The 19831-nt window shown below is 32.0% G+C and overlaps 9 protein-coding genes across 9 annotated transcripts; 5 read left to right on the top strand and 4 right to left on the bottom strand.

Annotated features, from left to right (window-relative positions):
- Positions 1 to 695: 695 nt before the first annotated feature.
- ACS2 (acetate--CoA ligase ACS2) lies at positions 696 to 2741 on the top strand (the record flags this gene model as incomplete). The annotated part of the gene is made up of 1 exon (XM_046080612.1): positions 696 to 2741. The coding sequence occupies one exon, from the start codon at positions 696 to 698 to the stop codon at positions 2739 to 2741; it is 2046 nt and encodes a 681-aa protein (XP_045935954.1).
- A 726-nt stretch (positions 2742 to 3467) lies between these two features.
- On the top strand, positions 3468 to 5150 carry SCDLUD_001808 (uncharacterized protein; the record flags this gene model as incomplete). The annotated part of the gene is made up of 1 exon (XM_046080611.1): positions 3468 to 5150. One exon carries the CDS (start codon positions 3468 to 3470, stop codon positions 5148 to 5150), a length of 1683 nt encoding a protein of 560 aa, XP_045935953.1.
- Positions 5151 to 5383: 233 nt separating this feature from the next.
- PCD1 (8-oxo-dGTP diphosphatase) lies at positions 5384 to 6385 on the top strand (the record flags this gene model as incomplete). Its single annotated transcript, XM_046080610.1, has 1 exon — positions 5384 to 6385. One exon carries the CDS (start codon positions 5384 to 5386, stop codon positions 6383 to 6385), a length of 1002 nt encoding a protein of 333 aa, XP_045935952.1.
- Positions 6386 to 6725: 340 nt separating this feature from the next.
- STM1 (Stm1p) lies at positions 6726 to 7529 on the bottom strand (the record flags this gene model as incomplete). The annotated part of the gene is made up of 1 exon (XM_046080609.1): positions 6726 to 7529. One exon carries the CDS (start codon positions 7527 to 7529, stop codon positions 6726 to 6728), a length of 804 nt encoding a protein of 267 aa, XP_045935951.1.
- A 1459-nt stretch (positions 7530 to 8988) lies between these two features.
- Positions 8989 to 10299, top strand: STB3 (Stb3p; the record flags this gene model as incomplete). Its single annotated transcript, XM_046080608.1, has 1 exon — positions 8989 to 10299. The coding sequence occupies one exon, from the start codon at positions 8989 to 8991 to the stop codon at positions 10297 to 10299; it is 1311 nt and encodes a 436-aa protein (XP_045935950.1).
- An 835-nt stretch (positions 10300 to 11134) lies between these two features.
- GID11 (Gid11p) lies at positions 11135 to 13243 on the top strand (the record flags this gene model as incomplete). The annotated part of the gene is made up of 1 exon (XM_046080607.1): positions 11135 to 13243. One exon carries the CDS (start codon positions 11135 to 11137, stop codon positions 13241 to 13243), a length of 2109 nt encoding a protein of 702 aa, XP_045935949.1.
- A 181-nt stretch (positions 13244 to 13424) lies between these two features.
- CDC37 (Hsp90 co-chaperone CDC37) lies at positions 13425 to 14933 on the bottom strand (the record flags this gene model as incomplete). Its single annotated transcript, XM_046080606.1, has 1 exon — positions 13425 to 14933. The coding sequence occupies one exon, from the start codon at positions 14931 to 14933 to the stop codon at positions 13425 to 13427; it is 1509 nt and encodes a 502-aa protein (XP_045935948.1).
- Positions 14934 to 15615: 682 nt separating this feature from the next.
- TAF10 (Taf10p) lies at positions 15616 to 16446 on the bottom strand (the record flags this gene model as incomplete). Its single annotated transcript, XM_046076988.1, has 1 exon — positions 15616 to 16446. The coding sequence occupies one exon, from the start codon at positions 16444 to 16446 to the stop codon at positions 15616 to 15618; it is 831 nt and encodes a 276-aa protein (XP_045935947.1).
- A 333-nt stretch (positions 16447 to 16779) lies between these two features.
- PEP3 (tethering complex subunit PEP3) lies at positions 16780 to 19761 on the bottom strand (the record flags this gene model as incomplete). The annotated part of the gene is made up of 1 exon (XM_046080605.1): positions 16780 to 19761. One exon carries the CDS (start codon positions 19759 to 19761, stop codon positions 16780 to 16782), a length of 2982 nt encoding a protein of 993 aa, XP_045935946.1.
- Positions 19762 to 19831: the final 70 nt, after the last annotated feature.

Here is a 19831-nt window from a genome sequence, read left to right as displayed (position 1 = left end):
ACGCGCTTTTGAAGGATAGAAAATATAAAGAGCATTTGACCGATACAAAAAAATATACAGAAACTATCGTGTAACAATTTTTTTTTCAACAAAATCTAAAATATATAATAAATTTGTATTGCCATATTTCCAGCTATTTTCCCAACAAAAAAAAAAGTCTGTATACGTGAATTAATCCGAGTGCCTGGGCGCTTAAAATTACACAGGTAAAATTTTCAAATTTTTTTCCAAATGTTAATAAAAAAAAAAAAAAAAAAAAATTCTAATCGAAACTCATTATTTTAATTTTTACTTGCTGCTGTTGTTGTTTTTCTTTTTTTTTTTTTTTTTTTTTTTTCTCTTCCACTTGAGTATATCAGTAACATAAATAGTCGTTTTCATTTATTCTTTCTATTTATTTATTTAATTTTCTTTTTTTTTTTTTTTTATTTACTTAAACTGATCTTCCAACACATCTTAAACAATTGAATTTAATCATATAAAAATCTTTCTTCTATAGATAAATAAAAATATTAAGATCTACTTCAAAGTATAACAGAATAGGATCACAACACTCTTAATTTTTTTTTACTCTGCAACTACCAAAAGTCCAAGACAATTGAAAACAAGTATTGAGATACTATTAAGGAAAAAAAAATAAAAAAAAATCCACAAAAACACTTTATAATATATTCCATATTAACAACAAGACAACAATGACTAAAGAACACTCTGTCGTCCACGAAGCTCACAAAGTAGCTTTCCGCGAAACACCTGAACATTTCTACAAATCTCAACCAGCCAAGGGTTATATCACTTCTCCAGCTGAATACGAAAAAATGTATAAACAGTCTATTGAAGATCCAGAGGGATTTTTCGGTCCAATGGCCAGAGAATACTTGCATTGGGATAGAGATTTTACCAAAGTTTTGTCTGGTTCCTTGTCAAAGGGTGATATTGCTTGGTTTTTAAACGGTGAACTAAACGCATGTTACAATTGTGTTGATAGACATGCATTTGCAAACCCAAACAAACCGGCTATTATTTATGAGGCAGATGATGAAAGCGATAACAAAGTTATAACTTTTGGTGAATTGCTGGAAGAAGTTAGTAAAGTTGCTGGGGTTTTAAAAAGTTGGGGAGTTCAAAAAGGTGACACAGTTGCTGTTTACTTACCAATGACTCCACAAGCTGTTATTGCCATGTTAGCTGTTGCTCGTTTGGGTGCTATTCATTCTGTTATTTTTGCTGGGTTTTCTGCTGGTTCTTTAAAAGACCGTGTAGTTGATGCTGGTTGTAAAGTTGTTATTACCTGTGATGAAGGTCGTAGAGGTGGTAAAACCGTTAATATTAAGAAAATTGTCGATGAAGGTTTGAATGGGGTGGAACATGTTTCTCATATTCTTGTTTATAAAAGGACCGGTTCTCCAAAGATTCCTATGACACCAGGTAGAGATTATTGGTGGAATGAAGAAACCGAAAAGCAAAGAGGGTATATTCCACCAGTTCCAATTAATGCCGAGGATCCTTTATTCTTACTATACACAAGTGGTTCTACTGGTTCTCCTAAGGGTGTTGTTCATACTACTGGTGGCTATTTATTAGGAGCCGCTTTAACCACCAGATATGTTTTCGATATACATCCTGAGGACGTATTGTTTACTGCAGGTGATGTTGGTTGGATTACCGGCCATACCTATGCTTTATACGGACCATTGTGTTTAGGTACGGCCACCATTATTTTTGAATCCACACCAGCTTACCCAGATTATGGTAGATATTGGAGAATTATCGAGCGTCACAAAGCTACACATTTCTATGTTGCACCAACTGCTATGAGATTGATCAAGCGTGTTGGTGAAGCCGAAATCGCCAAATATGACACTTCTAGTTTAAGAGTTTTAGGTTCCGTTGGTGAACCAATATCCCCTGATTTATGGGAATGGTATCATGAAAAGGTTGGTAACAAGAACTGTGTCATTTGTGATACTATGTGGCAAACAGAGTCTGGATCACATTTGATTGCTCCATTGGCTGGTGCTGTTCCAACTAAACCAGGTTCAGCTACCGTTCCATTTTTCGGTGTGAATGCTTGTATTATTGACCCTGTTAGTGGTAAAGAGCTAAAAGGTAATGATGTTGCTGGTGTCTTAGCTGTCAAATCGCCATGGCCTTCTATGGCTAGATCTGTTTGGAATAACCATTCCCGTTACATGGAGACTTATTTGAAGCCATATCCAGGTTATTATTTCACCGGTGATGGTGCTGGTAGAGATCATGACGGTTACTACTGGATTAGAGGTAGAGTTGATGATGTTGTCAATGTTTCTGGTCATAGATTATCTACATCTGAAATTGAAGCTGCTATTGGTGAACACCAAGCTGTTTCTGAGTGTGCTGTTGTGGGTATCCCAGATGAATTGACTGGCCAAACCGTTGTCGCTTATGTTTCTTTGAAGGAAAATGCCTTAAAAGATGCTGATGGAGATGAGGAAACTAATCCAGATGTCTTGCGTCGTGAATTGATTATGCAAGTTAGAGGTGAAATTGGGCCATTTGCTGCTCCAAAGACCATTATTTTGGTTGATGATTTACCAAAAACTAGATCCGGTAAAATTATGAGAAGAGTCTTAAGAAAGATTGCCTCTAATGAGGCTGAAGAATTAGGTGACTTATCTACTTTAGCTAATCCAGATGTTGTTCCAAAGTTATTAACTGCGGTGGAAACTCAATTTTTCGCTTTAAAGAATAAAAAGAAATAAATAAGGACATAGAAGAATTATATGTATATATATATATTTGTATTTGTTTATTTTTTTTTTTTTGGTGCTGGTAATATGTTAATAAAATCGTTATTTATAAATATATTTTTTTTTTCTTTCTTTCTTTCTTTCTTTCTCTCTTTCTTTTCTTCTTTCCTTTTTTCTTTGATATTTCGGTTATATTAGCGTAAAAGTACATAATTCTATTTTCACCCAAATTTTATGTTTACTTGATGGTATTTAAATCAGTACAATAAAAAAAAACCCCCAATTTTTTGAAGGTGAGATAACTAAATTATTCAAAGTAAACAACTGAGACGTATTTTTTTAGACCGACGTTTTACATTGATTCGGACTTTCTATAAACTACCATAAACCATAAAGATAACGCTGACAATAAAAAAAAAAAATAGCAACTGTTTTGCGTGTTTGTGAGGGGGCATTTATTATTTCTAATCTACGTCTTTTTTAGTACAGCCTCTCTTTCTGGATTTCGTTAAAATTAATTAAGTGTGGAGTGATACTTAATTTAGGATAACAGTATACATATACATATATATATATATATATATCAAGGCTGTGATATCGTGAAAATACATTACTAATCCTTTTTTTTTTTTTTTTTTTTTTTTTTTTTCAATTTTACAAATCAAAGAAAGGTAAAAACGTTACAAATCTACATGATAAGGAAAACAAACCATAATTCTTATAAAATAAACACAAAATATGGCCATTTCATTAGGGGAAGCAATTTATATTGCTGTGAAACCCATTTTAAAGATTTATTTAATCATACTTGTCGGATTTATCATAGTTAAAAATAAAATGATTAGTGTAGAAACCTCAAGAGGGATTTCAAATTTAGTTATCAATGCGATTTTACCATGTTTGACTTTTAATAAAATCGTGGGCAATCTAGAAGATAAAGATATCAAAGAAATTGGCGCTATTTGTTTAACCGCCATTATGTTGTTTACAGCAGGCGGTTTAGGTGCTTATGCTTTATTATATATTACACCAGTACCTGAAAAATGGAAGTGGGGATTGATTTTTGCTGGATTATTTCCCAATATATCTGATTTACCTATCGCTTACATGCAAAGCATGACTACAACAAATTTGTTTAGTTCAGACCAAGTTGATAAAGGGGTTGCTTACACCTGTATCTTTTTGACTGTTCAAAATTTTATGATGATGAATCTAGGAATGTTTAGAATAGTGGGTCTTGATTTCAGAGAGGATATAAAGCATAATAGTGACGAAGAGGCGTATGTTGTCAGTAAGCAAGGCGAAGAAGAAAGTCAAAACATATCAGATGCTAATGGAGAGCCCATTTCCAATAACAATACTGATAAATTACGATCCGTTAATACACAAGACATGCCAGTAGGGGAGATTTTCAAAAATAACAATAGTACAATTGATAACAGCAACCAATCTATATATTGTATACCACAGAATACAGATATGTACAAAGAACCATTGCATATATATTTGACTAATAATTCTGTAACCACTACTGCCTCTGCACCAAAATCAATGAACGAGATCAGCTATACAAAAATAAAAAGGAGGAAAAGAACGCAATCGTTGGTTAGCGAGTACAGTGCTTTATCCAGAATTAGATCTGGTGATATTGATTTAACAAAGCCACTAACTTTAACAAGTGAGGTGGGCAACGTAAATTATGGGGATAATTTAGTCGACGAAGATTGTGAAATTGGTATTCATGCAAAAGATAATAATTCACTATATTTATCTGCAAAGGATACAATATCGACAATACATAACATACCAGGTAATTTTGATGGATTTTGTACTAAATATCATTTAAAATGGCTTCATTATATTTTAATAAATTTTTGTAGGCCGGCTTCAATCGGAACAATTTTGGGTATTATATGTGCTATGATCCCATGGGTCAAAGCTCTATTCGTACATACCGATGTTCACGTCCATCAAGCTCCTGATGGCGAGCCAGTTTTAAACTTTCTAATGGATTTTACTTCCTATATTGCAAATGCATGTGTTCCATTAGGATTATTGTTATTGGGCGGGACATTGGGAAGATTGGAAATAAATAACATTCCACAAGGATTTTTAAAAACCGCATTAAGCATGACATTAATTAGGTTAACTATATTACCAATTATTGGTGTCGCTTGGGCAAATAAATTGTATGACATGCATTGGGTGGACACTGTAATAGCTAAGTTTGTTGTCATCTTAACGTGGTCTATGCCCAATGCAACTGCGCAAGTTTATTTTACTGCCTTTTATACTCCTTTAGAGGGGAGGCATTTACAAATGGATTGCTTGAGTATTTTTTTTTTGTTAGAGTATATGGTTTTATTTATAACTGTTTCTTTTGTTATTAGCTATACTCTAAAAGTGGATTTGAAATTTTAGTATATACATATATAGATTTTTACGTTTTTTTTTTTTTTTTATTTTTTATTTTTCCCTCGCACTTTTTCATTCATATAAGCTGAGCTATAATATGTTATTCCTAAATGTATTTTAGTTTACTTTTTTTTTTTTTTTTTTTTTTTTTTTTGATATTCCTACTTAAAAATTGAATATAAATTAAATTCTTCATATTCATTATCATTTGGAAGATTAAACGTAAATCATTATTACGAATGAACTTTGAAATTATCAGCAGGTTGGGAACTATTAAAGCAAATAATAGTTGTAGCCAGTTTCCTTTAGAAATCGTTTGGCCTCCATATAGAAGATCAGCTGTTTTCATATTATTATTTGTCGGTTTAAATGGCGAATTAAGAGTGCTGCTGACGAGGAGATCAAGAAAAATAAGGTCTTTCAGTGGTGATGTATCTTTACCAGGCGGTAAAGCGGATAATATTAAAGAGACTTGTATGGACATCGCAAGAAGAGAAACTTTTGAGGAAATCGGGCTACCCCAAGATGACCATATATTAGAATCCAAATACAATATAAAATTGGAAAATCTATGCAATGGTAAATGGCCATGCTATTTATCAAAAAATTTTCTAAGTGTGAAGCCTACAATTTGGTTTATGCATAACAATAATAGTACCACCTCAAATAACAATAAATATTCAGAGCCTTTGAAATTAAAGAAATGGTTTGGCCATCTAAATGACGGAGAAACTTCAAGCATTTTTAGTATTCCCTTAAAAGATGCAATTTCAGTCAAAACACAATCTTCATTACCACATGAATACAGTAGATTTAAAGAAATTGGTTATAAATGGGGGGGAATCAGTAGAAACATATTGTACTATTATTACGATACTAATAGTCCAAATTTCCATGAAGTCAGTTGGTTAAAAGATATTGGAGATATGAGCAGTGACGAAGAGTATAATTCCGGTTCCATTTCTGAAAATATTAAAGTTAAAAAATTATGGGGGTTAACTGCACAAATATTATATGATATAGCATCAGTTGGATATCAAACGGATCCATTGTTGTTGCCTAATAAAAGTATTTCTGACAAAACTAATCGAATAATCGGTCATGAAACTCTACTTTATGGACTACATGAATTTGCTCACCAAATGAATTCTTCGAAGAGGAGCAAATGGGAAAAAGATATGATTGCTAACAATCCTAAAGCAAAATTCGATCAAGTTATACCTGTGTTTTATACTAAGTGATTATCAACATTATCGTCGGTAAACAATAAAAAGCATCATACGATTCAATTTTTCTTTTTGTTTTGTTGGAAAAAACAAAAAAAAAAAAATAGAATACATACATACATATATATATATAAATAAAAAAATTAGAAAAAAAAAAAAAACATAAGGAAAATATATATAAAAAAAATATACACAAAAATATACATTCATACATACATATATAGTGAGAGAAAGGTGGAATGAAAAAAAACAAGTTTTAAAAAATATATAACCAAATACATATGAAACTTGTCTTTTGTCAATCTGTTTAAACATATATTAATAACACTTACTACAGCGTGGAAGCCAATTTTATTTAGGCCAAAGATGGAAAGTTTTCAGCTTTGTAGACTGGGGCTTCTTTCTTTTCTTGAGTGTCTCTGTTAGGTCTACCGTTACCTCTACCTCTGAAGCTACCTCTACCATTACCTCTACCTCTACCGTTACCTCTACCTCTACCGTTACCTCTACCACTGTTTCTGTTGTTGTCAGCAAAGGAAACGTCAAAGTCCAAGAATTGCTTGGTCTTCAATTGCTTGGACTTAACTTTCTTAGCCTTGGTAGGTTCAACATAAACTTCTTCCTTCTTAACTAACAATTCAACACCTTCCAATTGGTCAACCTTCTTTGGAGCAACGACGGTGTCCAAACCAGCAGCCTTATTTTCATTCAAATAGGCAGCCAAAGAAATAACAGCTGGTGCAGCATCTTCAGAAGCTTCAGCTTCAGCATCAGCTTTCAATTCAGCCTTAGCATCAGCTTCACCCTCTTCTTCAAATTCTTCTTCCTTTTTGTTGTCACCCCAACCTTGGTTAACTTTCTTGGCAGTGTCGGTCTTACCAGATCTGTCACCACGGTCTCTTCTGCTGTTACCACCTCTTGGGGCCCTGCTGCTTTCTGGAGGAGTTCTAGATCTGTTGTTCTTTCTACCAGCGTTCTTATCCTTGATGGCACCTTCATTACCAGTTGGAGCTGGTCTATGCTTGGCCTTAGATTTGTCAGCTCTTGGGTTAACATCAGTCTTCTTGGAGGAAGTGTTATTCTTAACTAATTCCTTGGTGACCAACGGAGTAGAAGCATCTTCAACATCATTACCTAATAAATCGAATGGGTTAGACATATTAATTTGGTTGTAGTTAATTGTATGTGATAATATATATCTGCGTATCTGAGGGGGTCTATCTCTCTATATGTTGATCTGTTCCTATTGTAAATAATGTAGGATTAAGGAGATGAACGAAATAGATGGGGAGAATAGTGCAATGTAACAGTTAAAATTGTACTAAAGGAGAGATGAAGGGGATAAAAAGGCAGAAAGAAAAAAGACAGAAGGATGAGGAAGAGAAAAAATTTTTTCAATGAAAAAACGAAAAAATCATAGAGAAAAAAAAAAAAAAAAAAAAAAGTGAAAAAATTTTTCTCATTTTTGTCAAAAAAAAAAAAAGAAAAAATTTTTTTTCTTTTATTTTTAATTAATATGATCGGTATAGAAAATACGTAGATGGGGGGGGGGGGGAAAAAGATAATGAAACAACAACAAAAAAAAAAGAAGGGCTTGATGGTGTAGTAGAAACGCACACAGAAACATCGAAGAAAAAACTACCAGTACTTTTTTTATTTTTTGTTTTCCTTTTTTCTTTCCCTCAGACAAGTCCGCAAGCCGGTAAGGGAAAAGAAATGATATTTATTTTCTGTTTAAAAGTTGACCAAAAATATCTTGTATTTCTGTTCAGAGTCCGTCCAGCGCTTCTTTGGAGGGGGGGGTGTGTGTGTTTTTATACCGAGGTTCAATTTGTTAGATGCGTATAAACAAAAATAGTAGTTTCTCGTATTATCAAATTGGTTTCAAAGACTGCATATTTTACATGAATATGAATTACTCATTTTGTTCACCTAACAAAAACAACCAATGTTGACTTAAGATCGATTGACCTCTTATCATACAAAAATTAAAACATTTTTTTTTTTTTTTTCTAGATAAAACACACTTTTATTTTATTATTTATTCCGTTTTTAAATGAAACACTCCCCCTATAATTCGGTTCCCTCTACAAGCAATGGCACTACGTATACTACGTATACTACGTATATTTATTACACAAAGTGTGACAATCAGAATCTAGAGCATGATACTCCCCTATTAACAATTAAAACTTAAAATGTATGGGTGTCATATCACAACCACAACCACAACCACAATTACAACCACAATCACTTCATACGATACAAACAATAATGTGGATCACGTGCATGACCAATAGTATTAACTATTTATCTATTATTATTATTATTATTATCATTTGCTAGAAATTTACATAGGAATTACAATAATCGGTTGACTAAATAAATAAATAAATAAATTAATAAATAAAAACGAGAATAAAAAAAATAACCCTGTGTTTGAACTAACACAAAAAATAAAAATATTAAAAAAAATACTAAAGTACGAAATTCCTAAAAAGTTTCACAACATATAATAACAACAACAAAAGCAACAAAAAAAAAAAAAAAAAAAAACAGAAAAAAAAAAGTGAAAAAAATTAAAAACCAAAACAAACAAAAGAAAAAGCTGCCTTTAAATGCCAAGTAATACTACTCTGAACGATAATTACAATAAGAAACAATTAAACACCACCACCATTCCAGCTGACGGCCAACAGCAACGTGTTTTATCTACTCATGCTCAAAATATAGTGAACAACAATGATATTACATCCAAAATTCACCCGTATATGTTGAGTGATTTATTATTGCAAAAAGGTCCTTTAGCTATCAGATTTATCACCAACGGTTTGGACAAGGATGTTCCCGGGTTTAAAAAACTAAGTGCTTCTAAACAAAGAAGGGTTATAATGAGTTTATTAGAAAATGGTGATGAATTGAACTCTGTAGTCTTTGAAAAAATAGGTTGGGGTCAATGGAGGGCTAGAAAAGTTGAGGACCCTAAGGATTTCAAAAAAGAATTGGCCTCGGTGTTGGCTGCCAATGAGAAAATCAATAATGACTTGAAAACTCAACAACAATTGAGTCATAGTTTTGAGAATGGATTGCAAGAGAGAAAGAATTTTATCAAACAAAATAACAGCCATATAACTGCTAACAAATTAAATAATAACAGTTATTTTGACGAAAACGTATTAGCTTCATCATCATCATCAACATCTTCTTCTTCCCCACCATCCGATAACGAAAATAATGACAACAATGATGTATTTTTTGAAGATGATGAGGAAGAAGACTATTTCCATAGCATGGACAAGAATAGGAGAAAATCTAGTGTATTGTTAAGTGAAAGACCATCTCCCCCAACCGCTAATAGCACTAATAATGCAACTATTTCCAAAATAGTAAAAATAACACATCGTAGGAAATCATCAACTAGAAGAAACAGTAGTAATAAAAATGACTTTTTATTCAATAATAACAACAATAATAATAACAACAGCAACAACAATGGAAATAGTCACAGTGCTACTTCCTCTAACAACGCGATAAATATAATTCAAGACAATAACGTTACGGAAACTAACAGTATTATAAATACTACAAAAAATAAAAGCAAGAATAACAACAACGGTAAAAATAAAGATTTTGGAGATGAAAATATGCCTCGTATAAGTAATACAGAATCTTGTGTTAGAACAACTGTTTCATTAGCTACCCCAGCTTCCAATAATGACAAACTATATCAAGAACAGCAACATTCTGATACAGACGATGAAGACTGGGCGAGCATAGGTCCCGAGAAATTAAGGATATTAAAGAAAAATTGTCGTTTTATGGATAACAATGGTGGTACTGGTACTGCCATAGGTAATGATGCTGCTAATATAGACGAGACTACTAATGCTGCATTTTTATTAATGAAATTGAAATCTGAACAAAAGTAAAAGTTATGTCAATTATAGCGGGTTTTATTTAATACGATTTTTATACCATTGATTGGTTTGAATGCTTTATTTATTTATTATTAATTTTGAATAGGATGTATAGGTATTGCTTTTGTAGGATGGTATTGTATAAGTAAAAAGAATGAAGGGTAGCATCGAGTATATATGAATATAAATCATGATCAAACGGTTGAAATAGTAACAATAAAAAGTGCTTATCTGTGATTATTTTTTTTTTTTTTTTTTTTTTCTTTCAGAATATTATAAAAATAAGACATTTACATTTTATACTCTATAATGGAAAATTTGGAATAGTTTTACTTGTGGCAGATTTAAGCCAAGATAACGGCAAGAAAACAGACGAGGTTGAAAATGATACACGTGACTTTAAGTTTTTCTCGTTTCTAACAAAAAAAGGAAAATATAAAATATAAAAAATATTGAACGGATCAATGCATTTTTAAGGCGGGTTGCCGGTATCCGGCGAGTGGCGTACAATGTGGTGTGGTGGGTGACTCAAGAAAAGAAATAATAATAAAAAAAAAAAAAAAAAAGGGGGACAGGGGGGAGTGGGAAGTCAATCTTTATATCCTTTTATTTATCTATTTATTTTCTTACTTTCTTCTATTTTATTTTTTAATACCATTTGACACAAATCTTCTGCACATCGATACTAATTTAATTGCCTGATAATATCCTTTTATATACCCAACAGCAAAAAAAGCTAAAAAACAAATCAATACATTTCTACATACTCATATATATATATATATATAACTTATTCTGACTAACTATAAATATAAAACCACATATACATACAGGCCCCATTAATATCATGACCATCACACAAAGTGTTAATTCTTTAAGATCCTTACGCCGTCGCCGTGGGATAGAACTACAATCTAAAAATAATAACAATAGTAAAAATATAGATGAATACAATCAAAGCGTTTACAAAAATTTTCTATCTAAAAAGCTATCTTTATACGATGTAAGGGTTACTATAAATCATTGGCAATTGCGTGATCTAGTAAAAGGCTACAAAGACGATCAAATATTGTATTGCTTTGAAAATTCTATCAGGGCTTTAAATACTGCTGCTTCATATGATACTCAAGATACTGCTTCTTCCAATTCGTCTTTTTATGAAGATAAAGTCATCTTACCCTTTAAACCAAAATGTTTTAGGGAAAACAGCAATATTTTGGTTTGTGGTGGAGTTTATTCATTAGAAGATGAATCCCTATTAGAAAGAATAAGGAGAAGGAGAAATCAAAATTTGTCCAATTTACTAGATTCATTTGAAAGTGTTGTACCAAATAATACCATCAACGACAACACTACAAATGGCAATAATTGGAAGGGGTTGATTTCTATCACACCGGATATATCTAGTACTGAGAGTATCAAGACTTCCACCTATAAGATTGGTCAATATATTAATAACGATATAGAAATTAGCTCAGATGGCTGCAGCGGAAAATATGAAATTTTCAGTTGTAATAATGACTCACACTTGTACCATTGTGATGTGAGCAACAGTAGGGTAACATTACTAAATACTTATTCAGATTTGAAATTCCCCTTGAATAGTTGTAAATTAAGTCATGATGGGAAAATGATGGCTGTTAGTGGGGATTCCAATAAATTTGCTTTGTACCATAGATCCAGTGCTCTATGCGGTGAGTTTTTTTCGGTATATTCACCCTCCTCTGCGATAAACACTAGTTCGAGTAACACCAACAGTAACCAGTTTAATAGAGTTCCAAGATATGCTATAAACGATAATTCATATTCAGATAAAATTGACATTTTTGAGTCCATAAAGGGAGACCACGGATTTTCTACAAGCTTTAGTCAGACAGATTATCAGTTTTCCACAATTTTCCAAAATGGTGTTTGTTTGATCTATGATACAAGGAAAATGAACAGACCAATACATATAATATCAACTTCAAGACCTAAAAACCAAGCGGGCTCATTTAGATGCTGTAAATATAGTGGTGGATTAGACGATTTGTTATTCATATCTGAACATGCAAGTCGGGTGCATGTTATTGACACAAGAAATTTTAATAATCATCTGGTCATCAAATTTGCGGATAAAGTTAAATTTCCCGAAATGAATCCGTTGGAAGTACCTAATTATTCAAACACAGGCTCAATAGCAGTAAATGAAAGCATCCGTGGTGAAGCCAACGTAACTTATGGCCATGCTAGAAATAGCATCCTTGAAAATGCTGGACTGGAGGATAATAACTATAATATTTTAAAACCAAGGGTAATAACTTTTCACAACAAAGATAAATTGCACTATTTGCATCGTACATTTGGATACTATAACACCGGGCCTGATTTTTTAAATCCATTAGAGAGGAATTATAACGATGACAACAGTGCCGCTAGGGAGAACAACAGTGGTGGTTATGAAAATTCTAACGAGAAAGATGAATATACCATTATTGAACCAGAACAGTTGGATCTAAATGTGGTTGCCACTAGCCAGCTGAAATCTAGTGGCCCATGCAACATTATGAGTGAACCGAAAAAGAAAAGAAAAGTAAATGTTGTTGAGGGGCACCAAATTCGAGAACATGATAATAATAATATTGGTGACGATCATATTACTGCACCAGTTGACAACTCCCACAATGAAACTTCAACTATTGACAACGCAATACTTTCATCATCTACATCTTCATCATCTAATTCCTCATCTTCGTCCTTTTTGTCCGACCCCCTTTCATATGGATCAAATTCTTTACAGGCTGGATTTTATTCAAGGGGTAACATTATTATTAGTGAAGATAATGATATAAGTGGTATTGATTGGGTTCAAAATGGGAATGGAAGTTCCCTACTTATTGGCACAAGCTTTGGTATTTATAAATGGAATGTAGATTCTTGGTCCAGAAGATCTTTCAATACCTATGACTTTTGTTAGATGGAAAAAAAAAATTTTTAAAAAAAAAAAAAAATAATAAATAAAAAATTAAAAAAAAATAAACGAATTAGAGCATGGGCTATCATTTTAATTCATTGCCACTATTATTTATTAGCTATATACTTAAAAATAAATAAGCAAAAACACATATATATATATATGTATATACGGGTTGATAGATCTAATCAACCTCATCCTCAATAGACTTAGTTACAGGCTTGCTTCCAGTTGGTTCTTCTGATAGAGATAGGTCATTTAATTTTGAAGTATTATATTCTTCCTTTAGAGTATCAAATTCCTTTTCATCTTCTAATAATGCAGCAACCCCGATAATATTGGCCTCATCGAATATACTTAGAATATGTTCAGCTTCATCAATTGACATATCGGCAAAAACCTTATTAATTTCATCTAAACTTCCACTCTTGACGGCTTTTTGCATGCTAGGAGGTAAACTTTTAAATAACTCAACTATTTTTTTCTCTTCCTCATTAGCTGGATTGTCCAAATTGGGTAAGTTGACCACTAGCTCGCTAGACTCGTCCAAAGATTTCAATTGAATCGTTTCAACGCCCTCTTGCTCATCTGAAGCACCTTTGGTCTCCTTATTATCTTCTTCCTTAATAATCTTACACCGAGTTTTAATATGCTCAAATCTTGATTCAACAGCCGATAAAAATGACTGTTTCCCCATATCATTTTTGGTGGAATAAAACACTTTCTCAAAAAACATACGAATAACATCAGCCATTTGGGTAGTATGCAAATAAGGAATCTGTTTCAAAGTATAAACTTCTATGATATAAGACATCAATTCGGATTGAAAGACAATCTGATAGGCTTTGTCATGGTCACCTTTCAATTCGGCTTCAAAGGAGGTCATGACCAATGCATCTTTTTGTTGCTCAGATAATATTTCCATATTATTTAGTAGGTAAGTCTGCGACTCTTTCAGAGCATGAACCGGAATTTCACCCAATTTCTTAGTCCGATCATCTAATTTCATAACATCATCCTTATAATCAATAAAGTGTTTGATAGTCGATGGCAATTCGCTTTTAGAAACAGTAGCAGTCGTTGGTGAACTACTTATGTTGTTCTTTTTTAAAGCATCTTGAGTACCTTGCTTTTTATTGATAAAACTGCTGTCAAATCCCGTATGTATATCATCGGAAGAAATGTGCAATGCTTTTTCCTTATATAGTTGATCTAATTTTTTGCGACCTTCAACAGTAACTTCGTCTATTTTGGCTCTATGTTGTATTAGTTTGTCTTTTACCAAATTTCCATTAGTTGGATCTTGCTTTTCATTAACCAACTCTCGCTTCAATTGTTCAATTAAATCTTCTACCATTTCATTATAGGTGGGGATATCTTTATCAACAAATTCGCCCTCACTATTCTCAGTTTTATCAAAATTAGAGTTTAAAAACCTTGTTACCTCATTCAAATCACTAAAATCTTTGACATTACCGTTTTGTAGCATAGTATCAACTCTTTTATTTAAATGCTGATACATGTGAATTTGAGCTTCTAAGGTTTTAATATCTTGGTTTCTCTTAGCTCTTTGTTCATGAACACTTTGCTGTTTCCATCTGACGAATGAAGCTTTATCAACGTTTGGATGCACTTCAATATCTGAATCGTCAGATAGCTCTATTTTATCCCATTTAGAATAATCCACAACCATTTTCTTTTAATTTTTAATTTCTTTTGTTTTGTTTTATTTTTATTTTATTTTATTTTTCTTATTTCTTAAAAAAAGGGGAAATCTGAAGGAAGAAAGTGTTATATGTCTGTAATTTTTTTTTTTTTTTTTTCTTTTTTATCATATATATATATATATAATATATATATTAGTTATAGATAGTTATTTTTGGTATTACAAAAGTTCAACATCTGAAAAGATTGGTTAACAATGGCACTGCACTGTGTACGGCAGCAAGTACACACAAGGAAAATGATTTGTTGAGTGTAAAGCAAAAGTTTAAAAATGAAAGCCTTTTCCAAAAACGTCAAATTCTTTTTTTCTGGAGCCTTCTGGAATTTTTTTAAATTGTTTTCGCAAAAACACTTGTCACATTCGACGAATAAAAAATTAACAAATAAAAACCAACACATACTGAAAATATCTGTGACATGCCATTCCATCGTCTGGTCAAATTGTGGAAACGTCAAAGATATTCGTGTAGTCAAGCTTATTTTAATTATTCATCACTGTTATTGTATCAAAACATCTTTGTTTCTATTTCCCCCCTAGTTGCTAATAGATATCAACCAAGTATACCAAAAATTACACAGACAAATATATACATATACAGGCGTACACATAACTAAAGAAAAAAAAAAAAAAAAAAATACTTTATCTTTATTTAACGATAAAAATCGGGTCTAGAAATATTTAACCCATATTCTGAAACTGCACTACTTAAATCATTAACTGTCAAAACAACTTTACTTTTATCATTTTGTAGTTGTGATGGAACAGAGCTAGTTGAAGGTGTGTTAGTTGTTGCGGTAGATGTCGTGTTGTTGCCAGCTGACGGTAAATTTTGTTGCTGTTGCTGTTGCCCCAATAATAATTGTCTTGCTTTTGTTTGACCATTATTCGCATTAGATACAGCCAAACCAGACCTTATCCTAGAGTATTCGTAGGCATCGGTAGCTATATCACTAACAAATTTTTGAGTGGCTAGTGCTAATAATCTTTTAACTTTGACATCTTTCAAATCCATACCATTCTTCAGTAAGAAATAATCTATAACGGCATCCGGTATAATTGGTGGATTATCTTCCATTAAATCTAGTATTTCCTTTAATGTTTTATCTTTTCTTGAAAATTCAGGCAATTGGAAAATATTCTCACTTCCATCCTCTAAACGAATTTTTCTTTTCTTTTGCTTTAGAGACCTCTTTTTCCTTTTTTCAGAATTTCTTTTCTTTTTACCATCTTTTCCTACTGACTCGTTTAAATTTTCATATCCTTCTTCTTCTTCATCACTTTCATCATCATCATCACTTTCATCAGTGGCATTATCGTTGCTTTCACCATCAACGTCTTCATCACTTAAATCATCTACAACCAATTCATTTTTTTCAGCAGTTCGTACAATCATTCCATCTATCGGTCCCTCAATATTATCATCAAATTCATTCATATCATCATTACCTAATGGTGCATCTCCTATAATACCTGAATCCATGTTCAATACTTTTTTTTCTTTTCCTTTTTTATATATATTACCAAACACTGAAGATTTCTTTTGCTGACGTTATACACTAATTGTTTTGTACTTGAGAAAAAAAAAAAAAAAAAAAAAAATGATATTTAAACGGATTTTATGTTTTTGGCCCTTTTATACTTTTTTTTTTTCTTTTTTTTGTTACAAGTCCGAAATACGATAATATGATAAACCCGAAACAATAAACGCTAGAAGAAAAAATATATATATATATATATATACGTCATAATTATTTTACACACAAGTACACGTGATATATACAAAGTTCACTTTGGATCATCTGACTTTTCTCCCCTATAAACACCAATCGCTTTCTACTTTATTTTTATCCTCTGGATTATAATTAGGTAAAGAATAAAATAATGACTCATCAATGTTGTTAATATTGATATCACTACATAATGGACATTTAGTTGATAGCAGCTCATCCAAATCTTTAATAATTTTTTTATTAAATCCAGAATTCAATTTTCTTTTCCTTTCAAGATTCTCTAATTTACTTTTCAAAATATAATCACCACCTTTTAGAATAAGTTTAACCAAACAATTGAGATGGAAATTATGTCCACAGGGGAAAACGTAAAATTTTTTATTCTGTAACAATTCATGACAACTGTCACAGTGGGAACCAGCTTCAATTTTAACATATCTATCTTGAAATGCTTCAATATCTTGTAAAATATTTTTTTTGATCCTCACTAAATCGGTAATTTCTTGAGATATTTCCTTCATCAATTCTGCGTGTTGGTTTACACTTTTAATGAACTCATCTTTAATATTGGCTATCGTAGTAATATCATCGAAAAGAGGTAAAAGATCCTTAATGGTTAAAACCCCAGCAGAGTCAACAATTAGATCACTTATGATTTGCTTAACATCTTTACTACTGTCTGCAGCGGAAATACTACTGACGGTAGTGGCAATACTACCATTAGAAGTTACTTTCACGGCAGTAACGGACTTTGTGCCTGTGCCAAGACTTGTTGTCGTTGCTGTTGTCGAAGAATTAATACCTTCGGCTTGTGCACCATTAACCATTGTAGATTTGCTGGAAACATTGCTGCTGTTGCTGGCCACAGGGTTCCCATTGTCTATGTTTAACAAAGTTGCGCGTGCTATTTTTAACCAGAGTTTCTTGGTTTTCGATTCATCGCTTTTCCTCGCTACATCTTTTGCACATATTAGCATATTTTTATTCAATGCTAAATTAACCGCTTCATCAAACATAGTTAATTCGGTGTAAAGATATATTGCCGTTTCAAATTTTTTAAATTTCAAGCTTAAACCCAAAATGAAAAAAGTATCGTACTTATTAGGATACTTTGACATAAACTCTATGATCTCATGCTCATCGTTTGTTTTGTTATCAAGTATCATCATATATAAAATGGTGTTGTATATCAGTGGACTCATTGTTTTATTAGCAGTGGTGGATAATACACCATTATTGTTGTTAGCAGCAGAAGGAGAAGAAATAAAAGAGGTAACAACCCATTTTAAATATATTAATCCGTGATTAATAACTACTCCCTGATTGTCAGTGTCCGAAAAGGTGCAAATTTCTTTACAGTAAAAATTTGAAAAATAGCATAGAATGGAAGGAATTAGTTTTTCTTGGTCTATTTGAATAAAATTCGATAGTCGCATCCATGTTGTCACTGTGCATTCTGGCGACTTACATAATAATATTGTAGCATATTGGTAAACATAGCTCGGTTCTGCCAATAAAACTAGTGTTTGCAAAGCTTTATACCAATTCTCTTCTTTAATCCAGTAATTTAGTATAAAAATATAATCCTTAATCAAATTTGCAAAAAAAAGCAAATCAGAATTTTTATTTTGATAATTTAATAATTCATACGCAGTTTTAGAATCAATATTATCCTTGTTTTCCAGCAAAAACTTTCTAAGCTCATTAGGCTTTGCTGTTTCTGGGGTTTTGTCGTCATGGTCATTATCATCGATGTTCATCTGTAAATAATTCCAAATGATCCAGCTAGTGTGTATTTTCCTCTGAACTTTTGTCAAGTTGGCCGTTTTCAAACGGTGCAAAAGAAACGCTTGTAATGCGTTAATATTATCCACCAATTTTAAAGCTTCATATGTGAAATCGCTATTTGAATTTGCAAAAGAAATTGCAGCCTTCAAAGGATCTTTCGTTAAATAGTAATTCCCCATTTTTTTATAAATCATTTGTTTGATTAAAAGGGGTAAATCATTCAAACCCAAAGCTTTCTCATATTCATGCGAATCGCACAAAATATCCCAGAGATTTGTATATGCCTCTTTAATCACTATTTCATAAACATTTTTGTTGGAATAAGTCCAGTAGGTTGGTGTCCCGTTATTTTCGTCTATATCCAAACCTATAATTTTCTCATTTTCAAAATAAAGAACCTCTTGAAATACTATTTTGTTCGTTAATTGATTAACAATGACTATTTGGGATTTATTAACCAAAAGATATAAATAAAACTCTGTAATACCCACAGCAGAAACAACACATGGAGTATCTTTTGAATTATTTTTTGGTAATTCCAAATTCAATAGAATTTTAATATTTGACAATTTATCTGTTAGATCCCCAAATAAAACCCCCGTTTTGGTGACCCATGCAAATTTGGACATATTATAAGTTGCAAAAGTATTGTGACGAGTAACCCCCCTATTATTAGGACCATTATCAAAATACTCAGTTTCGTGAGGTGCAGTGAATTTTTGTTTTAATAGATCCACGTTACTCCATTTACAAATAAATGTGTTAGAAACAACTAGGATATTTTCTTTATCGCATAATATTCCATCTATACTTTTGCTATTGGCAAATTGATAAAGCTTGGTTAATTTATCTTCAACCATAAAATATTGATATAATTTCCCCTCTTTAGTTCCTAGTAAAACAGAGTTCCCGTCATGGCAGGGATTAACACTAGTTATATGAAAGTTGCTTTTTTTACTCAATTTCTTTAATAGTTCTAAAGAAAAGGTTTTCCCATCAGCAGCGAAATACTTAAAATATCTACCCAAGTTAGTTTTGAATAGAACACCCCCATTTGTATCATTTAAACCCCACATTCTAGTAATCTTTTCCTCCTTGTTTAAGACGGGGACTTTTAATTTTTCAATTTTATCTGGGGTATCTAGGTTTATAATAAAGACTACAGTAGAATCAGCATTAGTGATGATATACATTACATTGTGAATAACTTTGAAATTGGATATTTGACCTGATATAATGTTTTCTTCAAACTGAACTTGTTCTAAGGATATCTTCATTTGTTATATTTGAATCTTTATTTAAGGGATGCCCTTATTCTTTTAAGTCTTTTTTTGATGTTTTTATAAG

This window comes from Saccharomycodes ludwigii, chromosome II, assembly GCF_020623625.1.
Source record: "Saccharomycodes ludwigii strain NBRC 1722 chromosome II, whole genome shotgun sequence".
NCBI lineage: Eukaryota > Fungi > Ascomycota > Saccharomycetes > Saccharomycodales > Saccharomycodaceae > Saccharomycodes > Saccharomycodes ludwigii.
The sequence above is the reverse complement of the archived record's forward strand: the minus strand, read 5'-3'. Positions and strand labels throughout refer to the sequence as shown.